This window comes from Esox lucius, chromosome 7, assembly GCF_011004845.1.
Source record: "Esox lucius isolate fEsoLuc1 chromosome 7, fEsoLuc1.pri, whole genome shotgun sequence".
In the NCBI taxonomy this organism is placed as follows: domain Eukaryota; kingdom Metazoa; phylum Chordata; class Actinopteri; order Esociformes; family Esocidae; genus Esox; species Esox lucius.
The window spans coordinates 6,443,769-6,467,727 of record NC_047575.1 but is presented as its reverse complement, the minus strand read 5'-3'; the positions used below and the strand labels follow the sequence as shown (position 1 = coordinate 6,467,727).

The window sequence follows — 23,959 nt, the reverse complement described above, 5'->3', positions numbered from 1 at the left end:
TAACTCCGGTCATCTAGATAAGATCTGAACCTTGATCTACCGTGTCAAATGCTGCACTGAGATCTAATAGAACTAGAACTGCTATTTTATCTTCATCAGTATTCAGCTGTATATCATTTAAAACTTTAATCAGTGCCGTTTCAGGACTGTGGTGAGGTCGGAAGCCTGACAGAAATTTGTCTAAGAGACCGCTTGAGGTCACAAAATTGCTGTGTTGATTGAAGACAACCTTCTCAATGAACTTGGCTATTAAAGGGAGATTTGATACAGGTCTATAGTTGTTCATTATAGATGCATCCAGTGTTCTCTTTTTTAATAAGGGCTTAATGGCAGATGTTTTTAGAGATGCTGGGAAAATGCCTGATTGCAGAGAGCTATTAACTATTTGCTGCAGGTCCATTGTTATAAAGTAAAAAAAAATGTTTATGTCTGATGGCATGTTGAAGCTTTAAGATGTCGAACTATTTCTTTTAGGGACTTTTGATCGATTGTATTAAATTGCGATATAATAACCAAGTTATGGTGGTCGTAGTGACGGTACAGTGTCCTTGTTTGACAATTGTCAATAAACCTTATCCGTAGTTGAGGGGAATTTATGGAAATGTAATTTGGGGGGGGGGGGGGGGGGGGGGGTGTTGGGACCCTGAATCTTCTGGCAGGCAAAAATATTTGACTGAAGTGAAGTAACATGAGGTTGTAAATAACCAGCCAATCAGAGCTATGTCATACATTGGTCTCGGTCAGATTATTTATTGGTCGTATTTAAAATGTTGCATTTGTAATAATTGTACGACTGGCTTTTGTATGCTACTTGCATGCTTTATCTACAACAAAAATTATATATATTGCATATACGTACACTGTACTACATTCATACTCATTAGTAAGAAGTCAGTGTACTCTATGCCAGCTTACAAAAAAAGTGGGTAGAAAGCGTATACCTGCATATACCCTCCACTAAACCACTGGTAAGAATGAGTGTACGCAAAGGCTGCTGACACAAAAGTGGGTATATGGCGTACCCTACACTACACCACTGGTTGTCGGGCATATTGTAACCAGGCTTTTTGTGGCATTGGCGTTGTAAAGGATTCTTTCTGGCAACTCGACCATGCTGCTCATTTTTCTTCAAGTATCGTCATATTGTTCTCCTTGAAACAACCACACCGTCTTTTTCCAGAGGAGCCTGTATTTCTCCTGAGGTTACCTGTGGGTTTTTCTTTGTATCCCGAACAATTCTTCTGGCAGTTTTGGCTGAAATCTTTCTTGGTCTACCAGACCTTGGCTTGGTATCAAGAGATCCCTGAATTTTCCACTTCTTAATAAGTGATTGAACAGTACTGACTTGCATTTGCAAGGCTTTGGATATCTTTTAATATCATTTTCCATCTTTATGAAGTTCCCTTATCTTGTTACACAGGTCTTTTGACAGTTTTTTCCTCATGGCTCAGTATCTAGCCTGCTCAGTGCATCCACGTGAGAGCTAACAAGGTCATTGACTCTTTATACACAGATAGTAATTGCTTAGTAAACTTAAAGCCACAGGTGTGGGAAATTTCACATTTAATTGCCATTTTCACCTGTGTGTGTCACCTTGTGTCTCTGAAACTAGGCCAAACATTCAAGGGTATGAGTTACATTCAAGGGCCATTTGGGTAATTTCTGTCATCTTTATGATTTGAAAAGGAGCAAAACAACTATTTGATAATACATTGATTCATTTCATCACTTTCCTTAAATAAAAGAAGTTTTTTTGCATAATCAGTCATTTTTTCAAAATCAATGCCAAAATTTTCCAATTTCTGCCCAGGTTTGCGAACGTTTTTTCTGGATATTCCTTGCCTCTCTGAAAAGACTGCCAGTGTACTCTGTGTCTGTGTTGGATGAGTCTGAGGCATTTCCTTCCTCCCTTCTTTTCTGTTCCAGCTCAGAGTTCTCTTTCTCGTGGGTTTTCATATGTTTAAACAAATTGGAGTTGTTGCCACACTAGTGAACAACCTTCCCACATACCTCATAACTCATGATGTTTTCATTTACAGCTGTGAAATATCTCCACACGCAAATGATGCTCCTCTTTCATTTAGCCTGTATCTCGGATTGGTGGTTGGCCGGCTGGCGAAGCAATTTTCATGACTACTGAGCGTTGTTTTCACCGAGTGACAGTTCTACTCTTTGATGAAATGGGTGCAACCTAGAAGAGAGAAACTGAAAATGGTATAGATCCTATTGACAGTAGAATCGATCTTCAAAAACTAGATGTAGTGTCTGTAGTATTGATATTTTGGGATCGATCCGCCCGCCCCTAGTTTACAAGTCAGTTTTGTTCAGAAATGGTATCAATCTGCATTTTCTTTCAGGAATGTAGGGTGTAACTTTGTAAACAATGGTAAACAGCCATTTAGCACTTATTAGCTACCGATGACATCCTAGCTGAATAACAGAGGCTGTGTGGGGTGGTTGCTGTTAATAGTTCCATAGTGCCAGTTTGAAGTCATGAAATTCCGCTGGCTGTTTCATCAGTATGCAGTTCAATTCATTAATTTGTACCATGCTTATGCTAATTCCAGACCGGGACAGAGGTGAATAATGTTGTGTTGTGAAAAATTACTCTATGGGCCTTCAGTAACAACTCAGGATGAGCTAAATTCCACACAAATATGAATCTAGGTCAAACTGTCTCTTTAAGGAACTGGAAACAGCTGACTTGGGTCTTTAGATTGGAGCATATTCCCTCTTCTGCTTCCTGACGTTGACAATCATCTCTTGTTTTGCTGATGATAATAGAGATGTTGTCATGGCACCACACAGCCAGTTTGTTTATTTCCTCTATCTAGGCTGGGCGCTTGTTGGTAATCATCAGACAACTGTGGTGTTATCTGCAAATTCGATGATGGAGTTAATCAGAGGGTGGAGTACACTTGGGTAGCCCCAGTGTTAAGATTCAGTGGAGGTGCCATTGCCAGTCCTTACAGTCTGGGGTATGCGTGTCAAGATGTCCATTTGTGAGTTTGGCATTTGTGCATCAACATACTGTTTACCCTATATACTTCATCCTTTATATGTATGTAGTGTTGCAATTACTCCAAATAAATAATTCTAAGAGAATAACAGTTGGTAACTTCGGTTTATTCGTATACAAGAACAAGTCTCATTAACATATACAGAGAATCCAAGGTTGTTCTGCCTTACGTTGTCTCAGTCTTATATTCTCCCTGCACCCCCCCTTCTGATAATGCTGATTGTCCTTGCTCAAGCTTAGCACATACATGGGAAAGAGGAACAGGTCAAAGAATGTTAGGCTGTCTAGGTCTTCCTCTTTGAGGTCATTTGTTAAAGTGTGTCTAATGGCGCCCTATGTAACCTCATCAGAAGGAGCACACTACTTCTAGGAATGATGGTATCAAAGAGTGATACAGAAACGGACTAAAACAGAAAGATCATTCATCTTTAATTTTATCACTAAATATACACTACTGTTCAAAGGTTTGGGGTCACTTAGAAATGTCCTTGTTTTTTAAATAAAAGCAAATTTTTTTGTCCTTTAAAATAACATCAAACTGGTCAGGTAATGTTGGAAATTATTATTGTAGCTGGAAACGGCAGATTTGTTTATGGAATATCTACGTAGGCGTACAGGGACCCATTATCAGCAACCATCACTACTGAGGTCCAAGGGCACGTTGTGCTTACTAATCCAAGTCATTTATCATTTTAAAAAGCTGATCATTAGAAAACCCTAAAGCTTGAAACTGTTGTGCTGATTATCGAATCAATAAAACTGGCCTTCTTTAGATTAGTTGACTATCTGGTGCAACATACATTTTGGGTTTGATTACAGGCTCAAAATGGCCAGAAACAAAGAACTTTCTTCTGAAACTCGTCAGTCTATTTTGTTCTGGGAAGGCTATTCCGTGTGAGAAATTGACAAGAAACTGAAGATTGCTGCGTACTACTCCCTTCACAGAACAGTACAACCTGACTCTAACCCCAATAGAAAGAGGAGTGGGAGGCCCCGGTGCACAACTGAGTAAGAGGACAAATACATTAGAGTGTCTAGTTTGAGAAACAGATGCTTCACAGGGCATCAACTGGCAGCTTCATTAAATAGTACCATCAAAACACTAGTCTCAACGTCTGTGAAGAGGTGACTCCAGGATGCTGGCCTTCTAGGCAGAGTTGCCAAGAAAAAGCCACATCTCAGACTGGCCAATAAAAAGAATAGATACATATGATTAAAAGAACACAGACAGAGGACGATTGGAATAAAGTGTTATGGACAGACAAATCTAAGTTTGAGGTGTTCGGATCACAAAGAAAAACATTTGTGAGACAGACCAAATTAAATGATGCTGGAGGAGTGCTTGACACCATCTGTCAAGCACGGTGGAGACAATGTGATGGTCTGGGGGTGCTTTGGTGGTGGAATAATAAGAGATTGTACAGGGTAAAAGGAATCTTGAAGGAAGGCTATCACTTCATTTTGCAAAGCCTTGCCATATCCTGTGGACGGCAATTGATTGGAGCTAATGTCCTCCTACAGCACAACAATGACCCAAAGCACAGCTCCAAACTATGTAAGAACTATTTAGGGAAGAAACAGTCAGCTCATATTCCATCTATAATGGAGTGTCCAGCAAACTCACTGGATCTCAAGCTGTTGTGGGAGCAGCTTGACTATATGGTACTTCAGTACCCATCAAGCCAATCGAACTTGTGGGAGGTGCTTGAGGAATCATGGGGTGAAATCTCTTTAGATTACCACAACAAATTGTCAACTAGAATGCCAAAAGTCTGCAAGGCTGTAATTGCTGCAAACGGAGGGTTTTTTGACAAAAGCAAAGTTTGAAGGACACAATTATTATTTCAATAAAAAATCATTTTTCTAACCTTGTCAATAACTATATTTCCTATTCATTTTGCTATACTTCCCATTCAAACTAAATTCATGTATGTTTTCATGAAAAACAAAACAAAAAGTAACCCCAAACTCAGTGCTAGAATAACTACTGTAGCAAGTTAATTCCCTGCACTTAACTTACTGTATTTTGAAAATGTATAATCATTCTCTGGCTAAATTATCTATTGCTTTTCATCTATTATTTTATTTTAGCTAGTAATGTCAGCCTCTTCTGTCAGCCTCTTCCTAGCTATTGTCTGATACTGTCTATTTCTTCTCAGCCTGGATTGACTGTTGTTTGCAGCCCAACCAGTACTTTGCAATGGATCGTGGGTAAGGAGGGTGTGCATAGTCAACGCTTTTGGTCTGGAGATCCACTCTGTAGTATTTATCTGGGGACAGAAAACAAATAAAGTGGTTATCAAAAAAGGTGTGTGTGCGTGTGTGTGTGTTTGATGAGCATGACATGTTTGTTACTATCACCTTTCTTGAAAAAGTAGACATTCTGTACAGGTACCATCTTGTCCTGTGAAGTTGGTGTAATATAGTCACTGTAGTCATACACGAATGGCTCCATCCTGCAACACAAACACTTTTTTTAACTGATTTATTGTTACGGTTGATTGTTCAGTAAGTGGATGAGCTCTATACCACACTTTCAGCCAATCAGTTCATTGTACAAAAATCTTCTTGGTTTTCTGATGCCAACACAATCAGACTGAGCCTTTATAGCACCAATGGAGGCTCACAGAAATGATTACAAACATACAGTGAGGATTAAGAAATCTAATAAAAAAGACTGCATGGGGACTAACATAATGTGACAAATGCCATTTTAAGACATTGATGTGTGTAGACTTTTGTTCCAACAGAGCACACACACCAGAACTGATTGACAGGACTGCTGTTGTGTTATATCAGTTAGTAAAAAAACAGATTTAATAGTAGATCTGTTTAGTCCATTAATGAAAGATTATTACTGGGCTGGCACAAAAGCCTGCTTTGCATTAGGCCTGGGCTTTATACAGTACTTACCAGTCATCATAGTAAAAAACATCCTCAAAAAGAGAGCGACTCTGCCTGGCCTGACCCCTGTGGCCCCGCCTCTTGTTCTTCCTCCTATTGGCTTGTCTCCTCGGGGTGGGGGGTCGGGAGGGAGAGGGTGTCGGTTTAGAACTGATGTAGATACGGCCCACCATGGCAGCGTCTATGGGGGACTTGATTCCGACCCAGTCCCTGTTGATGAACTGTGGGCCCTTTTTATGTCCATGCTCTGCCAAGAAAGATCGTAGGAGTTCCGTTCTTACGGTTAAGACATGAGTCAGAGTTGAACATTTGAGACACTTGGACATGTGCACAGAAGAATGTCAATGCATAAACACACACGCAGCTGTGTCTTACGGCCTTGGAAGAGCATTGTGAATATATCCTCCCAGGAATCGCCACAGTAAAGGTCGGTGTAACGTGTGAAGAGCACAGAGGGGGTGGACTTAGTCATGCGCACACACTCCTCATGGGATGGCTGATGCTTGAACTCGTACTGGTAGTACTGGTTGTCTGGGTGGAGAGAAATTAACGTTTTGTATCAATTTAGATCAAGTCAAGCAATGCATTGAATCAAATTGGTGTCTGTTCCAATTGATTTAAGGTTCACTGCCTTACCAGTGTTTCACAGGTGTGAAGTGTTTTTTGAATTTGTTTCGGTTTACAATGCAGCTTTTGATGCTCAGGACGCACAGTTTCAATTCATGAGTTGGGTGATACTAATAAGGCCTATTCCTGGCTGGGACAGAGGTGAATAATGGCTTGTTGTGAAAAATTACTTCATAAGCCTTCAAGAACAACTCAGGGTAAGTGTTAATGCACTGTACAAGGGGCACTAGATAGAAAGGATAATTCACCTATTTCAGAAAGCTGGAGTATTTCCAGCTGTTTTTATCATCAATGACTGTTTCAATAAAATCCTTCTGTATTCTGTCTGCTGTAGGCTTAGTCCTACCTCAAAATATGGTGGAATTCTCCAACTGTCTGGGTACATCTTTGCTACAAAATGATCAATCTTGTTAAGCTAAACATGTCATTATTCTTCAAAATGTCACAGTTTTCACTAGGCTACCTTAGTGCTATTAAGTCAATTTTATCTGCTTTTTTGTGCTCACTAACTACCATGACCATTTTTAGTATTTTTAGAATGAACTGGATATTTAGATAGTGTTACGGGGGGAGCCACGAGTGGGCCCAAGCGCACGACACAGGAAACTAAAAGGGTATTGTAACGGTGGTTGGAATGGAAGGACTGAGGCCAGGCTGGAGGGGTGGGGGCTGGGCAGGTAGGTAGGGCGAGGTAGACAGGACAGTGGCTAGGTAGAGCAGGTGGCTGGCAGGTGGGCAGGGCAGGCGGGAAGGTGGAGGTGTTTGGAGGCTGGGTAAGGTGGAATCTTGGGAACGAAGATAGACAGGGTAGGCAGGAAGGAACAACTACAATGAATACTCAAACTGGTTTGGAGTGGCCGTGAACGTTACTACGTAGTAGAGAATAACAACGATCTAGCACCGGACGGACGGGAACCAGGTTATATAAAGGCAGGCTGATGAGGGAATGAATAGCAGGTGTAAACCAGGGTATATAAAGGCAGGCTGATGAGGGAATGAAAAGCAGGTAAGGAAACTTGAGGGGCAGGGGGGGGAAAGAAAGCCTGGCCCGGACTTCAGGAGGTGGATGCGGAGGGCGTGACAGATAGTTACTTGAATCCCACTCCAGCTTGATTCAGGTAACTATCTTAATCTCCAGTTAAATAAGGAGGCTGAGTAGTAGGTCAAAGACATAATAAAGGAAAAATATGTTGGTCTGTGTGTCTAAGATTATTGGACAACAGAAACACTGTATTATCAAAAATGTATATGAATGAAAATCTTATTGACATGATGGGTGCATGGGAGCCCAGAGCTCTTGGAGCCTGTCCCCATGAGCCATGCTGGGTTGTGAGGTTATCCTCAACACCAGTGTGTTCATTACCTTTGAAGAAGTAAACCTTCTCTTTGCCATGGTGACCAGGTGCTGGTACAGCAAATGCTGCATCAACATCAGTTGGAATCTTCTCAAACCCAACGGAAATGTCCCGAGGGTAGTCATCATCTAGGACATCATCCTCAAAACGCCAGTACTTACTTCCCTGAAAGCATATACATGAAAGCCTGAAAATATACTTCAATTTCAAAGACCAATTTTCTGTTAGTTTGGGATTTATTTCATCAGACCTCAGCTTGATATCAAACTCCTCAAAGAGTTATCCACTACCAGTCATTTTTTTATATAGTCCATAACTAGCACTGCTTATTCAACCAACGTAGAAGATCTAAATCAGTCCTCGTGAAGAGCTTGACGATTTTCGGAGCCAACTGTTTAAGTTCAGAAATACATCAAAGAAGTGGACTGGCTGGGGGTCTTTACGGTGACCATTTGGAAATATTTACTTTAAGATAAACGATCCCTTTAACAAAGCAGTGTTAGTTTTGTTAAAGGTCAATACATTAAGATAAAGGACAATGTGTCAGTGTTGTGAGTTGTGAAAAAAGTGGTAGCTTATGCAAATAAGAGACTTTGAAAGGTGTTAGCCTACCTTGAAAATGTAGGTCTTTCCCTCACAGTTAATGCGAGTGAAGGCAGCATCTATAGGTCCCCTGATTCCCCACACATCCTGGATCAGTTTGGGGTATCCGGGGACAACTGCTTTCTCGTCCATCTCAAAGAAATAATCACCTGTAAGAGAAGGAGCACGCTTTGAAGACGAGGGTTACAGGAGAAACAATAGAGACAGTGTAAGAGAGACAGAAAGAGAGAGACAGACAGAGAGAGACAGACCGAGACAGAGAGAGACAGACCGAGAAAGAGAGAGTTACACAGAGTAGCAGAGAGATGAAAGAAATGAAAAGTCAACATGAAGAACACTTACAGGTGCTGGTCATAAAATTTGAATATCATCAAAAAGTTCATTTATTTCAGTAATTCCATTCAAAAAGTGAAACTTGTATATTATATTCATTCATTACACACAGACTGATATATTTCAAATGTTTATTTCATTTAATTGTGATAATTATTACTGAAAACTAATAAAAATCCCAAATTTAGTATCTCTGAAAATTTTAATATTACTTAAGACCAATACAAAAAAATGCTTTTTAGAAATGTTGGCCAACTGAAAAGTATGAACATGAAAAGTATGAGCATGTACAGCACTCAATACTTATTTGGGGCTCCTTTTGCCTGAATTAATGCAGCAATGCGGTGTGGCATGGAGTCGATCAGTCTGTGGCACTGCTCAGGTGTTATGAGAGCCCAGGTTGCTCTGATAGTGGCCTTCAGCTCTTCTGCATTGTTGGGTCTGGCGTATCGCATCTTCCTCTTCACAGTACCCCATAGATTTTCTATAGAGTTAAGGTCATGCGAGTTTGCTGGCCAATTAAGAACAGGGATACCATGGTCCTTAAACCAGGTACTGGTAGCTTTGGCACTGTGTGCAGGTGCCAAGTCCTGTTGGAAAATGAAATCTGCATCTCCATAAAGTTGGTCAGCAGCAGGAAGCAAGAAGTGCTCTAAAACTTCCTGGTAGACGGCTGTGATGACCTTGGACCTCAGAAAACACAGTGGACCAACACCAGCAGATGACATGGCACCCCAAACCATCACTAACTGTGGAAACTTTACACTGGACTTCAAGCAACGTGGATTCTGTGCCTCTCCTCTCTTCCTCCAGACTCTGGGACCTTGATTTCCAAAGGAAATGCAAAATTTACTTTCATCAGACAACATAACTCAGCAGCAGTCTAGTCCTTTTTGTCTTTAGCCCAGGCGAGATGCTTCTGATGCTGTGTCTTGTTCAAGAGTGGCTTCACACAAGGAATGCGACAGCTGAAACCCATGTCTTGCATATGTCTGAGTGTGGTGGTTCTTAAATCACTGACTCTAGCTGCAGTCCACTCTTTGTGAATCTCCCCCACAATTTTGAATGGGTTTTGTTTCACAATCCTCTCCAGGGTGCGGTTATCCCTATTACTTGTACACTTTTTTCTACCACATCTTTTACTTCACTTCACCTCTCTATAAATGTGCTTGGACACAGAGCTCTGTGAACAGCCAGCCTCTTTAGCTATGACCTTTTGTGTCTTGCCCTCCTTGTGCAAGGTGTCAATGGTCGTCTTTTGAACAGCTGTCAAGTCAGCAGTCTTCTCCATGATTGTGTTGCCTACAGAAATAGACTGAGAGACGATTTAAAGGCGTTTGCAGGTGTTTTTTGGTTAATTAGCTGATAAATGTGTGGCACCAGATGTCGTCAATATTGAAACTTTTCAAAATATTCTAATTTTCTGAGATACTGAATTTGGGATTTTCATTAGTTGTCAGTTATAATCATCAAAATTAAAAGAAATAAACACTTGAAATATATCACTCTGTGTGGAATGAATGTATACATCATACAAGTTTCACTTTTTGAATGGAATTACTAAAATAAATCAACTTTTTGATGATATTCTAATTATATTACCAGCACCTGTATACTTACACTAACCTTTCACAGTCCCCCTCACCTCTGAATGCGTAGATTGATCCATTTTTCAGCTGGAGGAAGGCGTCAAAGGGCTTCCCACTGCAGGGCTCTGCCTCTGGATCGGGGGGATGGGTGGGGTCGTGGGTAGTGGTTGGAGACGGAGTAATGGTCGGGGCAGCAGTTGTGTTCATGGTCGGGGGAATGGTTGTGATCCCAAAGTCAGTGTGAACCACATTAGGGGTGGGTTTCATGACATCCTCTGGGGCATCAAAAGTGTCACCACGGGCAACTAACAAGAAAATATATTTACAAATATATTATCTGTTGCATACTTTATATGGACAGCAGTTTCATATATACATCAAAATGTATCTTAAAATAAGCTACCGAACACCTTCATTTTAAGTGTATGAAAAAAAAAATAATACAGCAGCCACACCATGGATCAAAAAATGGAACCAGGCAAGCCTAGTTCTGCTGACCCGCAATGGAATATGTTGAATATATCATTTTCACTCATTAACATCACACCAAGTTTAAATATTTTCTTAGACACCCTTCATTAGTGTCAAACTGAGTAATATTTCTTATTAAGTTTACCTCCACCACAAATAGTATCTATGAACTTTATGCCTTTTGCCACTGGCCATTTTAAAAGCTTTTTAGCAAGAAATATGTCGCCATACGCCATTAAGTATTGTTAAAGTGAGTAACGTTTCTTATTAAGTTCACTTCCACCACAAATAGCATCTATGAACTTTATAGCTTTTGCCACTGGCCTTGTTAACAGCTTATTAGCCAACAGCTGATTATCAGACAATAACCCAGATAGCAATGAGTCGGCGGACCAGCAGCGGTCCTCCAGAGACAGTAGAAGCGTCAGAATGTCTTCTACTGTCAATGCCAGCGGCAGCCGCTATTAAAAAAGCGGCAGCCGCCTTCCTACCGCCTTTTTTCTGAGGCCAGCCCGCGTGCCAACCGCCGTTATACCAAAGGTGGACCTTCCAAACGCTATTTTCGAGAGATCTGCCTCTTGTATAATTTAACATTTATAGCATGCAGTTTGTCAAGAATAATGATTGATCAAACCAGACAAATTTCCATTTGGCGTTTTAATTCCACATTTCAGTACAGTACAGTAACTGTCACTGAAACAAGATGTGTCAGATCACTGAAATATAAATATAAAAAAAAAAAAAATTATATATAAAAATTAAAAAAAATTTCAAGCCATTTCTAACAATAGGACAAGTGGTAATAATTTCAAGTAAAGCTCTGGAGTAGAATAGACCATTATAATGGCATTGCTGACCTGGGGCACAAGATTTACACTGTGCTGCAATAAGATCTGTGTTTCTTGTATTTGTGATAAATAAAACTTGACACACACACACACACACACACATATATACACATATACATATGTATATATAAAAATACTGAGGTAAAAACAGTAGTAGAACAGACCATTATAACTGCAATGCTGACCTGTGGCACAAAGATTTACAAGCTATATTTAACAATAGAATAACAGTTAAGCACTGTGACGGAATGAAAAAAGCTAATGTTAAAAACAGAGTAAGTAGAATATTTGGTACCAGGTAATGTGCAATATCAAGTATCAGAGGTATGAAATAGGATTTCCAAGCTATTTTTTAATAGAAACAGTTAAGCACACTGATGGAATGAAAGTAGAATTTTGGTACTAGTTAATGTGCAATATCAAGTAACAGGTATGAAATAGGATTTACAAACTATAATAGAATCGTTAAGCACTGACGGAATGAAATAAGCCAATACTTAAGTTAAAATACAAAAATAAATAAAAAATCCACAGTGAATAGTGTGGTTTGTGTGAGTGTAGTCTGGCACTTCTGGCTTCTTGATGTTACTGACTGCAGGATAAAGAAAGTGTTCCAGTTCAGTGATGCTGAGGTGTCAGTAGTCAGCCTAGGTTTAAGGGGTCGGCTGTGGGTCCCTCTCAGCTGTGCAGCCCCTTTTTCCGCCTTCACGGTCAGATGCTCCTTTCAGGAAACACATAACACACCTACAAGGGGTTCCCAGAATAAAGTAGTCAGTCCTGGTCCCTCAAATACTAAACTATGACATATATATCTAGGTCTACTACATGTACAGGTGGCCCCAGTGGGAATTAAATCAACAACCACAGGTGGTTTGCAAGTGGTACCTGATTGCCCAGTGCAAGCAAACGTCTTCAACATTGTCCCAACTTGTTTCACCTGCTCTTGAAGTGAGCCGCTGTCATCCGAAGCTACAAAATGAAAGGCATATGGTAATTCTGAACCTACATTACACACAAAAAAGATAAATTTAAGAAAGAGTGCATGTTCTTACCTGCTCGTGCATTGCCTTCCCTCTGGGCTTGGTTCTCCTCCCTAAAGATCTTGGTTTTCATTCTGGAGTCTCTGGAAATCTACATTAAAAAATTAAATAAATAAAAAAACAACTAAAGGCACCATTTTCAATATTGTTAAAAAAACTGGACATTAAGACATAGGACTAGAATATACCTTCATAGCTGAAAACTTCATGCTGTACACGAGATAGCGATGACTTTCTCCTATTGATAATCATTGAAGTAAAAATATGTTTGAAGTTATTGCATACATTTAATGAATTGGACTTAAATGTAACACTTAGTTTAGCGCAAGGTATTACATACCTCCAGCATTTTCACCCTATGCTGCCAGGGTAAATTTGCTGCTGGGGGTGTAAAGCTTAGTACTTGACGAGCTGGGGGAACAAACATAACTTTCATTTCACTGCAGAGATTGCATATTTAGTAATGAAACAATAATTGAACTGTGCAAAGCTAATGGAATGTACAACACACCTCGACACCTTTCATCCAGAAAGTAAAGTGCCCTAATGAAAAACAGATTATGGATAAAAGGATTCCTCATCTTAAATAGAAGCAATAGTTTCCAGGACAAAAAACATCACTTATTTGTACTCAAACTCTTGGCTCTGTGAAGAGGAGTCTGGATTACTGGGGAGAAACCTGGTTCTGAGAAAGAGGGATGAGAAATTTGAAAATCTAACAAAGGGTATAGTTTAGTTGCAGGATCACAAATTAAGCATCACAGCAATACATTTTACATACCAGCTCTGAAGTCTACAGATGGCTCAACTTTTTCCTGGTTTTCTGGTATCGATGCAACTTCTGGAGCATGGATCAGCACTGAAACCTCGTTATGTTTTCAAATCTCAAAAGAGGTTTTCGAAACAACGGCACTGCTGTTGCATCTGGAAGACTAGACTCCACTTCATCAGAAGAGGCCTGGGGTCTGTACTTGGAATTTGAGATTCTCATTCGCTTTCCCTTCTTGTCATCGTCCGTCGTTTCAACGCTGGAACCTGTTTGGAAGCACACCAAATATCTCATCGCCTCTTGCCAAGATTCTAGATCAGGGAATAATGAATGAAAGAGTCAGTTATGCACCATAAACAGGAAGCAATTCCATGTTGATTTTCATTTACATGAGGATTTACTTGGTCAAAGTCGGGAATAACAGCAAGTAGAGCATTGTTTGCAGCTGCAATGTCAATATTATTTTCCTTTTGGCCCAGTAACTAGACATTGCGACTAACAATGCATTTACCTTTAAAGCCAAAACAATTGTCCAACAGTAGGTCATTTGGGTGAAGATAACCGGTTATGCTCTGGTCAAGGTAGCTGCAAGAAAACGTGAACAAAACCGGATTGTTAGGAATATACAGTAGCTATGCTGTGTATATTATCAGCCAAATGTGGATTAGTGAAATTGTTACAAATAAAATGTATTCATTGAGTGTAGTGATTCAAGTGAACACAGAATTGTCCTCAAACAAAAAAATACAGCAGTTCAGAGAATTAGAAATCACAATCGCCTTAAATCCAGTACAGTAGCAACACAGCACAAAACATGCTAGCCACAGTGTGTACTGTAACAAAGGCAAAAATAGCATGTGCTAGCCACTCTAGCTACTGGACTAGCAGCATACTTGTTCAGGCAAACAAAATCATTTAAACAACCTATATACATGGTTATTTTTGTAAGAAAACATCAAAAGTTAAACTTAGTCTTTCTAGATGTAAAGCTTTGGCTACCTACTGTAGCTAGTTACATTTCTACATGTACTAGCAACATTGCGTAAACAAGGCTACTTTAGCTGAACTAATTAGGCAAGAACAAAGATTACTACAGATTTTAAATATAAAAACTAAAAACAATGTAAACATAACATAACATTACACAAAAAGGAAACATGTACTTACTTAAACGATGGTAGTCGAAGACTTTGCTAGCTAGCAAACTGCAGGCTGTAATAACTCGCGATTGAGCAACGAACTGATGCAAATGTGTGTCGAAACCAACATGGCTGGTCGATTTTGAGAGTAGCCTTGTATTTCAAAGTGGCTAGCCGCCAGACGGACGCGGTCCATTAGACCAGTGGCTCCCAACCCTTTTCAGTTACTGTACCCCCAAAAAGATTTTGCACTCCTTGGAGTTGAAGTACCCCCTCATGTTCATTTCACTAGTAAGTCTATGGTGTCATGAGTGTTTTCAAGTACCCCCTGTGGAGAGGCTAAGTACCCCCAGGGGTCCTTGTACCCCTGGTTGGGAACCACTGCATTAGACCGAGGCAACCATCAGAGAAAATGAAGCAGTCGGACCGCCGGCTGATTGCCGGAAGCATCTCGTAAGAAATGGGAATGACGTATTCGGCGGCAAACGTTTCATCCCCGCCACCCAGACGCACCTATAGCCGACAGCTTAGGGCCGGCGGCAAAAAGAAGCCGTGCAGATATTTTTTGCAATCTGGGAACTACTGTATCAATACAGGTGACGATAACTGACTTTTCGTTTGTCTATCCTGAACAAATCCTGAGACATAATTCGAAAATCCACCAGAAATAGTCGCAATATAACAGTTAACAGTTTCATTTTAGACTTCCCATAACATAGCTACCCAAGGTTGTAGCCAGCGAGGTTTTTGTCTTTCCTGAACAAATCCTCTTTTGCCACTGGCCGTTTTAACAGCTAATTAGCCATTCGTGAATGACACTGATACAGTCAATATGCATGACGATAACTAGTGATGGCCATTGAATGCTTAATTAGCGTTATTTTAGCAGCAGGATATTGATATGTTAGCAGAACTCAGATTTTCATTATCACAATAAAAGCCAACATTTTAATGTATAAAGCAATATAGTTGACAATCTAGTCTGTGAAAAAAAACAGACAAGAATAACAATGGAACGGACATTAAACATAACATTTGCAGACTAGATTGTTAACTATATTAACTAATTTGGTTCAAAGATGATTTTATTTTGAAAATGAAAATCTGAGTTAGCACTGCTAGCATAATATCCTGCTGCTAGAAGAACTGTAATGAAGACTCAAATGGCCATCACTAACGATAACTGACTTTTTTGTCAAATGAAAAGATGAGGGAATCGTGAAGCCAGCGAAGTGTTTGTCTATCCACCAGAACCGTTTTATTTTAGGCTTCCTATTACGTAGCTACGTAGGGTTGTAGCCAGCAACGTTTTTGTCTGTCCTGAACCTCTTTTGACTGTTACAGGACGCGAATGCGGGTCCTGTTGTTCCGGTCTCTAACCATTATGCTATTTAACAAGGGGTGGGTAGTCAGCCACTCACTCAGTCAGAGACATTTGCACTTCTAGGCCGGCTCCGCTTACGCGGTCCGGCAATAAACTACAGTATTTTTGTATTTAAAAAATACTTTTAAAAGGAAGCATGAAATCACCTTGCAGACCTTCGATCTATCTGCCTATTTGATCTATTCCTTAACCAGTACATTGACTCAGTTGATTAAGTAGACAGTATTTGATAGCAACAGCTTTTCTCTGCTTAACGAGACATGCGATAAAACCAACAAATGCAACCAGTTAACACATTAATTATTCCCCTATCCCTGTGATCACCCAAATGAAGATTTTTAAAGTAACCAACAGTTTAATGTTTAACTAACAGTTTGCTAATGACTCATAATGTACCGTAATGTACTTGGTGTTTGGTAATGAAGGGCCTACTTTGCATCCTCAAAACTGATTCAGTGACAAACAAGTAATTCATAAGAAGCCTGGAGTCATTAGCAAACTGTCATTCATAACACTGACCTGGATATGGGCATTAGTGAGCTCCTGGACAGTCAATGGAGCTACTTGGCAGTGTCGGATGTACCAATACATACTGTCCCAGAGGTTCTCAATTGAATTCAGATCTGGGGAACACAAGGGCCAATCAATGGCATTATGCCTTGGTCATCCAGGAATTGCCTACACACTCTGGCCACATGAGGATGGGCATTGTCCTGCACAAGGAGGAACCCAGAGCCCACTGCACCAGCGTAAGGTCTGATGATGTGGATTTCATCCTGGTACCTAATAGCAGTCAGGGTACCATTGTCTAGCATGTAGAGATCTGTGTGACCCTCCAAGGATATGCCTCCCCAGATCATCACTGATCCACCGCCAAACTGGTCATGCTAGATGATGTTACAGGCAATTCTGGTGTTCACTGGTAAATGCTGATCAAGCTGCACAGTGCTGGGCTGTGAACACAGGTCCCAGCTCCTCAAACAAAGGAGCAGATACTGGGTAGAGGGTCCTGCTGCTGGGTTGATGCCCGTCTACGGCCCTGTCCAGCACTCCACATGTAACGGCCCATTTCCTGGTATCTCCTCTTCTCCTCTATGCTCTTGAGACTGTTCTGGGTGACACAGGAAAACTTCTTGTGACAGCACATATGGATGTGGCATCCTGGAGGAGCTGGACTACCTGAGCAACCTGAATTGGCTGCAGGTATCGCCTCATTCTACCAGTAGTGGCAAGGACACTAACAAAAGGCAAAACTAGAGAAGAATCAGTCAGGAAGGATAAGGAGAGAGAACAATAGTCTGTGGCCACCACCTGCAAGACCATTCCCTTTTTGGGGGTTGTCTTGCTGTTGCTTCTCCAGTGCACCTGTTGTCACTTTCGTTTGCACCAAAACAGTCACAATTGCTTATGCATCCTAACTGGACAGATTGATCCCATGAAGTGTGATTATGCCATAGTGTGATGATGTGTTCCCTTAATTTTTTTTGAGCAGTCTAAATTGTGTCAGGCAGCCATTCATGCAATGGAATCCAAAATCCTGATCCTATTAAACAGCTACTTCAATTAGGGTACAATCACTTAGCAATCAATAATTGATTTATTAATCATTGGACACCTATTTGGAAGTTGAAAACAAACATTGTAGCACTTTGTCAACAGTAAATGATCAATATGTTTTTATTTTAAATGTAGCCAGAAACATAATCAAAAAGTAGCAAAAGAAATTGTCAAGGAGCATTGACCCAACTCTAACCACTGAATCTACTGAGAGCCTCAGAATATACACATTAATAGTGTAGTAAGAACATTTACTTAAACTCCAATAGAGAATACTACAATAGAGAATACTATAGACCAAGCATTCCAAAACAGTTAAAGGTTCTACCAAAAACCGTCAATCTTAAGTGTGAGTGTGAAAGTAAGCATGAGTGAGTGTTAATGACAATAAGGCACATGCACTGTATGTGCATTTAACAAGTTACACCATATTGTGGCATTATAACATGTTGAACAACACTGAAACACTGAAACTAAACAATTTAGCCTAGGCTACTAGAATGAACACCAAAACTTAACATGAACTGTAAAACATTTCAGCAATTTATACTAAAAACCGATGGAAAGTTGGCAACCTAAAGGTTTCTCACCTTGACCTTCTTCGGGTATGGATACATTTTCTGTTCTGATCTCAGCAAATCTGGACAAATTACTGAGTATGCAGCATTTTTATGATCATATGGTCATCATGTAGATGTCTCACAAAGCATTTTACAGTATTTTTAAAATACAAAATACCAAACACTGAAGTATTTTGACACAAAATATGAAGCCATTTTCATCAACCCTTTCAAATACAAATGTATCACAAACACTGCCCATCCCTGAAAACACATTTACACTGAATAAGATATACTGTACATAAGACCACCATATCATGACAACCATGATATGTTGACAAGCAAAACATCTTTCTTACTCTTTTTAGGGCAGGCAGTGTCAAAGTCCACACAGCAGCTACCGTAATAGTGGCACAAGGAGTCACACTGGCACTTGTTCCTGGGGTTGAAGCTGTTACAGCGACCCACACACGATTCTTGGCAGACAGGAAAGACCAGAAAAGGGTATAGGTTAGGGTTAGTAAGTTATATTTAAAATGTTTTTGATAGTCTGTATCCAGTCTGTAAAGCATCTATGGATTGAATATCCAAATAAAATCTTACTCAAGGTAATTTGTACGTAGACACAGGTTGTAGAACAGAACCATTTAGTGTAGACATTTTAGGATAATCTAAAACAATTTGGGATTTAGAGAATATCATTTATTTCTTTTTTTGTCTTTAGAACCAACCACCAATGAAGTCGCTTGTCCAGGTCTAAAACCAGGTTTATCTGTTCCAACTGCAATTTTTGCTTAAAAAGGACCACTAATGTATATCTAACAATTATTCCAGAATTTGTACTGTTATTTAACCAGGTAAGTTGGTTAAATTTGGTTTGGTCCAAACTTATTGTCCTATACAACAGGACATGCAGCTGTGGATACAAAAAAAGAACAAGCACAAAATTCAGCACGCTCAACAAAAATGGGATGGCATGACAAACTATAAAAACGAAAGGCCAACAAAATTACTGGTAATTAGACCAGGGTGTATTGTTATAACAAAAATCTTTGAATTTACTTGAAAACAGGAAGTACGCTTCATCTCCAACATGAACACGCACTTGTGGCTGAACAAGAACATTAAAATGTTGCCTATGTGGATTTGTGATGGAGACAGTGCTTACGCAGAAAAGTTACATGGATTGTAGGACTGATGAAAGCCAAGCTACCTAACATCATTAGACTTTTCTCCATCTCTTTCCATTAATCATTTTGTTGGTCCATAGTGGTGTGCAGTTGGCTTGCTGGAGTTATTTGAGTGGAGAGGGTACGCATGCCTTATTGCAAAGAACCTCAGGGAGACTTGAGTGGATTCAAAAATGAAGCACACATTTTAATGAAGGCAACGGTACAAAAGCAGAATCCAAGCGGCGTAGTCAGAATACAGGCGAAGGTCTAAACCAGGTAAACCGTAAAACAAAGGCACAAGAGGAGTAGGCTTGAGAACATAGTAAGGGTAGTCATGATTGTAACCGTTAGATAACCACATTTTAAGGATAAAGAATCAAAAAGAAAGGCTCAGTAGAGTAGCAGCAACTAACTATACCTCACAACAAAACAAAGAAAACAAAGTGTCATATATACAGGTGAACATGACAAGTGCAATCGACAACAGGTGTTCAGAATTACGGTGACCTGGCGACAATATGTTTGGTAAGGCTTACTAAATATCTTAACTATATTGGGTAACACTGTTTAAAATATGTTTCTTGGATAGCTTTTGGCACAAGCTCATTGTGTATGCATAACTTTTATTCAATATATTAATCAATGGGCAGGTCAGTTCCACTGGAAATGGTTCCTCTTTGCTATTGGTTAAATTCAACAGCTGTCATTTTTATTGATACATTTGCACATGAGGTGCTATTTGCCCAATATCCAAATTAGTTATAAAGTGTTTAAAGGTAGGCCTACCTATGTTAGAAATGATCAGTTAATGTCTCATAAACATTTCCAGCTCCAGGTATAAAGTCACATAAGTGGTTGCTTAGGGCCCCCAACCGCTAGAGGGCTTCTGATGCTAGGGAGCCTCCGACTGAGTGGAGAGGGGGCCCAAAATAAAATGTTGCTTAGGGCCCCTAAAAAGCTGGCACTGAACATAACATTTTATAAAATGCACTTGTATTCTATACAATTACAGTACGCTTTGACCGAAGCATTTTGTTCACTGTGATGGGGTTTGGTTTTACTACTAATTACAACTACTTGGAGTAAAACACTAAATTATAGTACCCTTTAGTTATAGTAGATAGGAATATATGCATGAAATCTAAGCTATTGCAGCTCACAGGTTGAAACATTTAAAATGTTTAGCTCACCTTCTGCAGCAAACGCTGTGGCCAGCACAAGCACTAGCAGAGCCCCAGACCGCTTCATTTTTTCTCTCGCTGCGGGAGACCCTGAAACCACAGACTGGTCTCCTTCGTCAAGTGAATGTAAGAAACACACGGAGAAAAACTAAGAATAAAATGCACAAAAAACACAGATGGCTTCTAGAAAGTATAGTCTATGATTTCGAACTGCACTTTACTCGGTAGTGACAGTAGGGGTATTTACCGGATGACCCACTGGAGCTGCTTTATTGTCTGCAAATCAGAGATCGATGCGGAGCTCCAAAGGTCGTTCACCGCTGGTTGTTTGCTTTGTGAGTGGTCAGTCTGTCGTCGCCCTTATATAATCATCAAACACTGCAGCTGTTGGCCTGTGCTAGGAACCGCCGTGGTCCACTGTGAAACACAGGGTCGTGACCGCGCGCGCTTTACGCACATAGGCTATTTGACAAAGTGCACATTGGAATAATCACTTACTTTGCTGGTACAAAATGTGTATCGCAAGACCGTATACTATCGGAATCTAACGCTAACCACTGTCAATCTTTGTGTAACTAGGCCAGCTGTTTATATTGAGCGGTCTATTTGTGGACTGAGAAAACAACATCCAAAAGCAAATTCGTGTGACCGGCTGCGTAATTCGCTGTTTTACTGATGTTAAGATGAACAGAGAAAACCAGCCTATTCTGAAATTCTGCAATTACTTTTAATTAATGCCAATATATTTTATATTACATTTTCCCAACGTGGGTTATTAAACAAATGTGACTTTGTTACATTAGATAATTTCACACTAGGCTATATATGTTGTTGAATACATGATGGTATATTGTGGTCACAAAATTATATTTTTATTGAACCGTTTCGGGTGAATCTGAGCATGAAGTCTGCACTTCAGGCTGACTCGTGATTGAGCCCGAATGGCAAGCGGTCTACCCAGGTGGAGCAGCTGGCTCTTCTAAGGCCGCTAGGGGGTGAATTTTTTGGTCTCCCTCTATGTTTAAGGCAAAAAAACACTGGTTCATTTTCAGTGATTAATCATTAATTAGGCTGCAACTTCACATCAGATCCGAACAAAGATATCACGCAGCCTGATGTTAACATGGTGAATTAAATGGGTTTTAGATTTCCTGATCAGTGGTTCGCTTAACCGAACCGATCTCCTCTCAGCCCTGTAAAAATATATAATGTCCTTACACGGATGGTGAAACATACGGAACCCCTTACGCTCTCGATTGGACGTCAGACACCCCATTAGAAGGTCAAAATCATCATACCAATCATACTATTCATATAGGGATATGCAGTGCATTTGGAAAGTATTCAGACCCATTCACCTTTTCCATATTTTGTTATGGTACTGCATTGTTCTACAATTGATTCAGGCTAGATGTTTTTTTGCCTTAATAATCAACACACACTACCACACAATGACAAAGCCAATGTTTTTTTTAAATGTATGCAAAGTTATTATAAATTTAATCAGGAGTTTTTGCCACTGATAATCACAAAAGATCCAATAATATCAATGTGAAAATAAAATCTACACATTTTTCTTTATTAAATATAAACAGAAAACAGAAAAAAATTGATTTCATAATCATTCACCCCCTTTGCTATGACAAAACTAGCTGTGGTGTAAACCAACTGTCTAGAAGTCACATACAGTGGGGGGAAAAAGTGTTTAGTCAGCCACCAATTGTGCAAGTTCTCCCACTTAAGAGAGGCCTGTAATTTCCATCATAGGTACACTTCAACTATGAGAGACAAAATTAGAAAATAACCTATTGGTTTTGTTTCTAGGTTTTACGTTTTTTGACTAAATGTACATTTTAGACAGACCCTGCTAAAGGGAAACCTTTTGAATATAAGTGTTGTTTCAGTTTTTCTTACTGAAAATAAATTCATCAGAAGGGGGGGAAGAGAAAGAACTTATGCACTGATCTGGGTCAAGGTAAGAACCTTACCTGTTGATGTGAAACTGAATCTAATTGAAGGTGTAAAAGAAAGTGTGTTGCAAGAACATTTTAGTTAAAAATGCCAGAAATATTATGTGAAGTTGTTGGGACGTGCAGTCATTTATAGGAACTCTGTATAGTCAAATAGCAAAGAGCAATGTACACTGGGTAGCATACAAAATTCAACTCCAGGCACTCATGTTGATTTCAAAGTTAAAATGCCTTTAATGTGCTGGCTCGATGATCATATAAAAACAGTGCCTGGAATTGAATTTTTTACGCTACCAAGTGTACATTGCTCTTTGTTTTTTGTCTATCATCTCCACTCCATGTGCGCCTGTGGTGGTTTCTCATTTTTGAATACCTGATGCACTTCTGTTGCAATTTCGTTTTGATCTCTGTATAGTGTTCTCAATTCCCCATGAGACCAAAGAGTAATACAAGTGCATGTAGCCTTGCTTACAAGATTTCATTAAAATGAATGGATGAAGAAATCAACAGCTAGTCCATTAAATGATTATAACTTTGAGTTTCTGAATGTAAAAGGGCTCCACAGTCAAATGTATTGTGAGCCTTAATGAGACAGTAGTATGATTCTGTATGGGGATAGGTTCAGATGGATTTTAAGGGGGCATGGGTTCCAGACTTTGAGGATTTTCTGGGTGTGGTTTTTGGATTGTACTGTTTATATTTTTGTGACATAAAAACATGTGAAAAATATTAAAAGACATACAGCTCCGGAAAAAAATTAAGATACCACTGTACCTTTTTCTTTCCTTTCCAAAAAAGTTGAAAAGGAATGTTTGGAGTGAGGAACAGAAGTGTTCAGTTTGCAATGGTCTCTTAATTTTAGCCCTTTTGTTCCTCACCCAAAAGCTTCCTTTTCGACTTTTTTGGAAAGGAAAAAGATAGGTGCAGTTGTCTCTTAATTCTTTCAAGAGCTGTACATCAAGAAAAGCGCCTTTAAAATCTCCCCAAAGGGAGACAAGCCCCCCTCCCGTTTTTTCCTTCTGAATCCCTTCCCTCTTAAGACAGTCATCCACCAGAGGGAGCAGTGAGTTCTCTGCAGTTGGACACTTCAGGAAGATCCTATGTGATTTGGTTTTGGTATGGTGTAGTCTTGTGTAATATCTTAAATTCATTTCTGCTACCATCATGCTCTGATATCAGCCACTGATGGTTGTTTGACAGACTGAAATGCATCATACCAACAAGATGTACAGTGACATCAAATAGTATTTGGACAGTGACAAATTTTTGTCAATCTGTATTCCCCCACTGGATTGGAAATAACAATGTATTTTCTATTACCATAACTATGTATTTTCTGATAACATGTTTAAGATCTCCCCAGAGTGGCTTGATGATATTAAGGTCAGGAGACTGTGATGGCCACTCCAGAACCCTTACCTTTTTCTACGGGAACCAC

General features: G+C 39.8%; 1 protein-coding gene and 1 long non-coding RNA gene across 2 annotated transcripts; both read right to left on the bottom strand.

Annotated features, from left to right (window-relative positions):
• Positions 1-4,879: 4,879 nt before the first annotated feature.
• vtnb (vitronectin b) lies at positions 4,880-20,961 on the bottom strand. Its single transcript, XM_010899653.4, has 10 exons — positions 20,799-20,961; positions 20,561-20,662; positions 18,558-18,674; positions 10,487-10,735; positions 8,518-8,657; positions 7,914-8,070; positions 6,299-6,454; positions 5,933-6,170; positions 5,381-5,475; positions 4,880-5,289 (listed from the first exon to the last, which is right to left on the bottom strand). The coding sequence occupies exons 2-10, from the start codon at positions 20,616-20,618 to the stop codon at positions 5,165-5,167; spliced, it is 1,335 nt and encodes a 444-aa protein (XP_010897955.2). The 5' UTR covers positions 20,619-20,662; positions 20,799-20,961; the 3' UTR covers positions 4,880-5,164.
• Positions 12,680-13,003, bottom strand: LOC117594669. Its single transcript, XR_004575901.1, has 3 exons — positions 12,978-13,003; positions 12,802-12,880; positions 12,680-12,718 (listed from the first exon to the last, which is right to left on the bottom strand). It is a non-coding gene; the product is annotated as an uncharacterized LOC117594669 (long non-coding RNA).
• Positions 20,962-23,959: the final 2,998 nt, after the last annotated feature.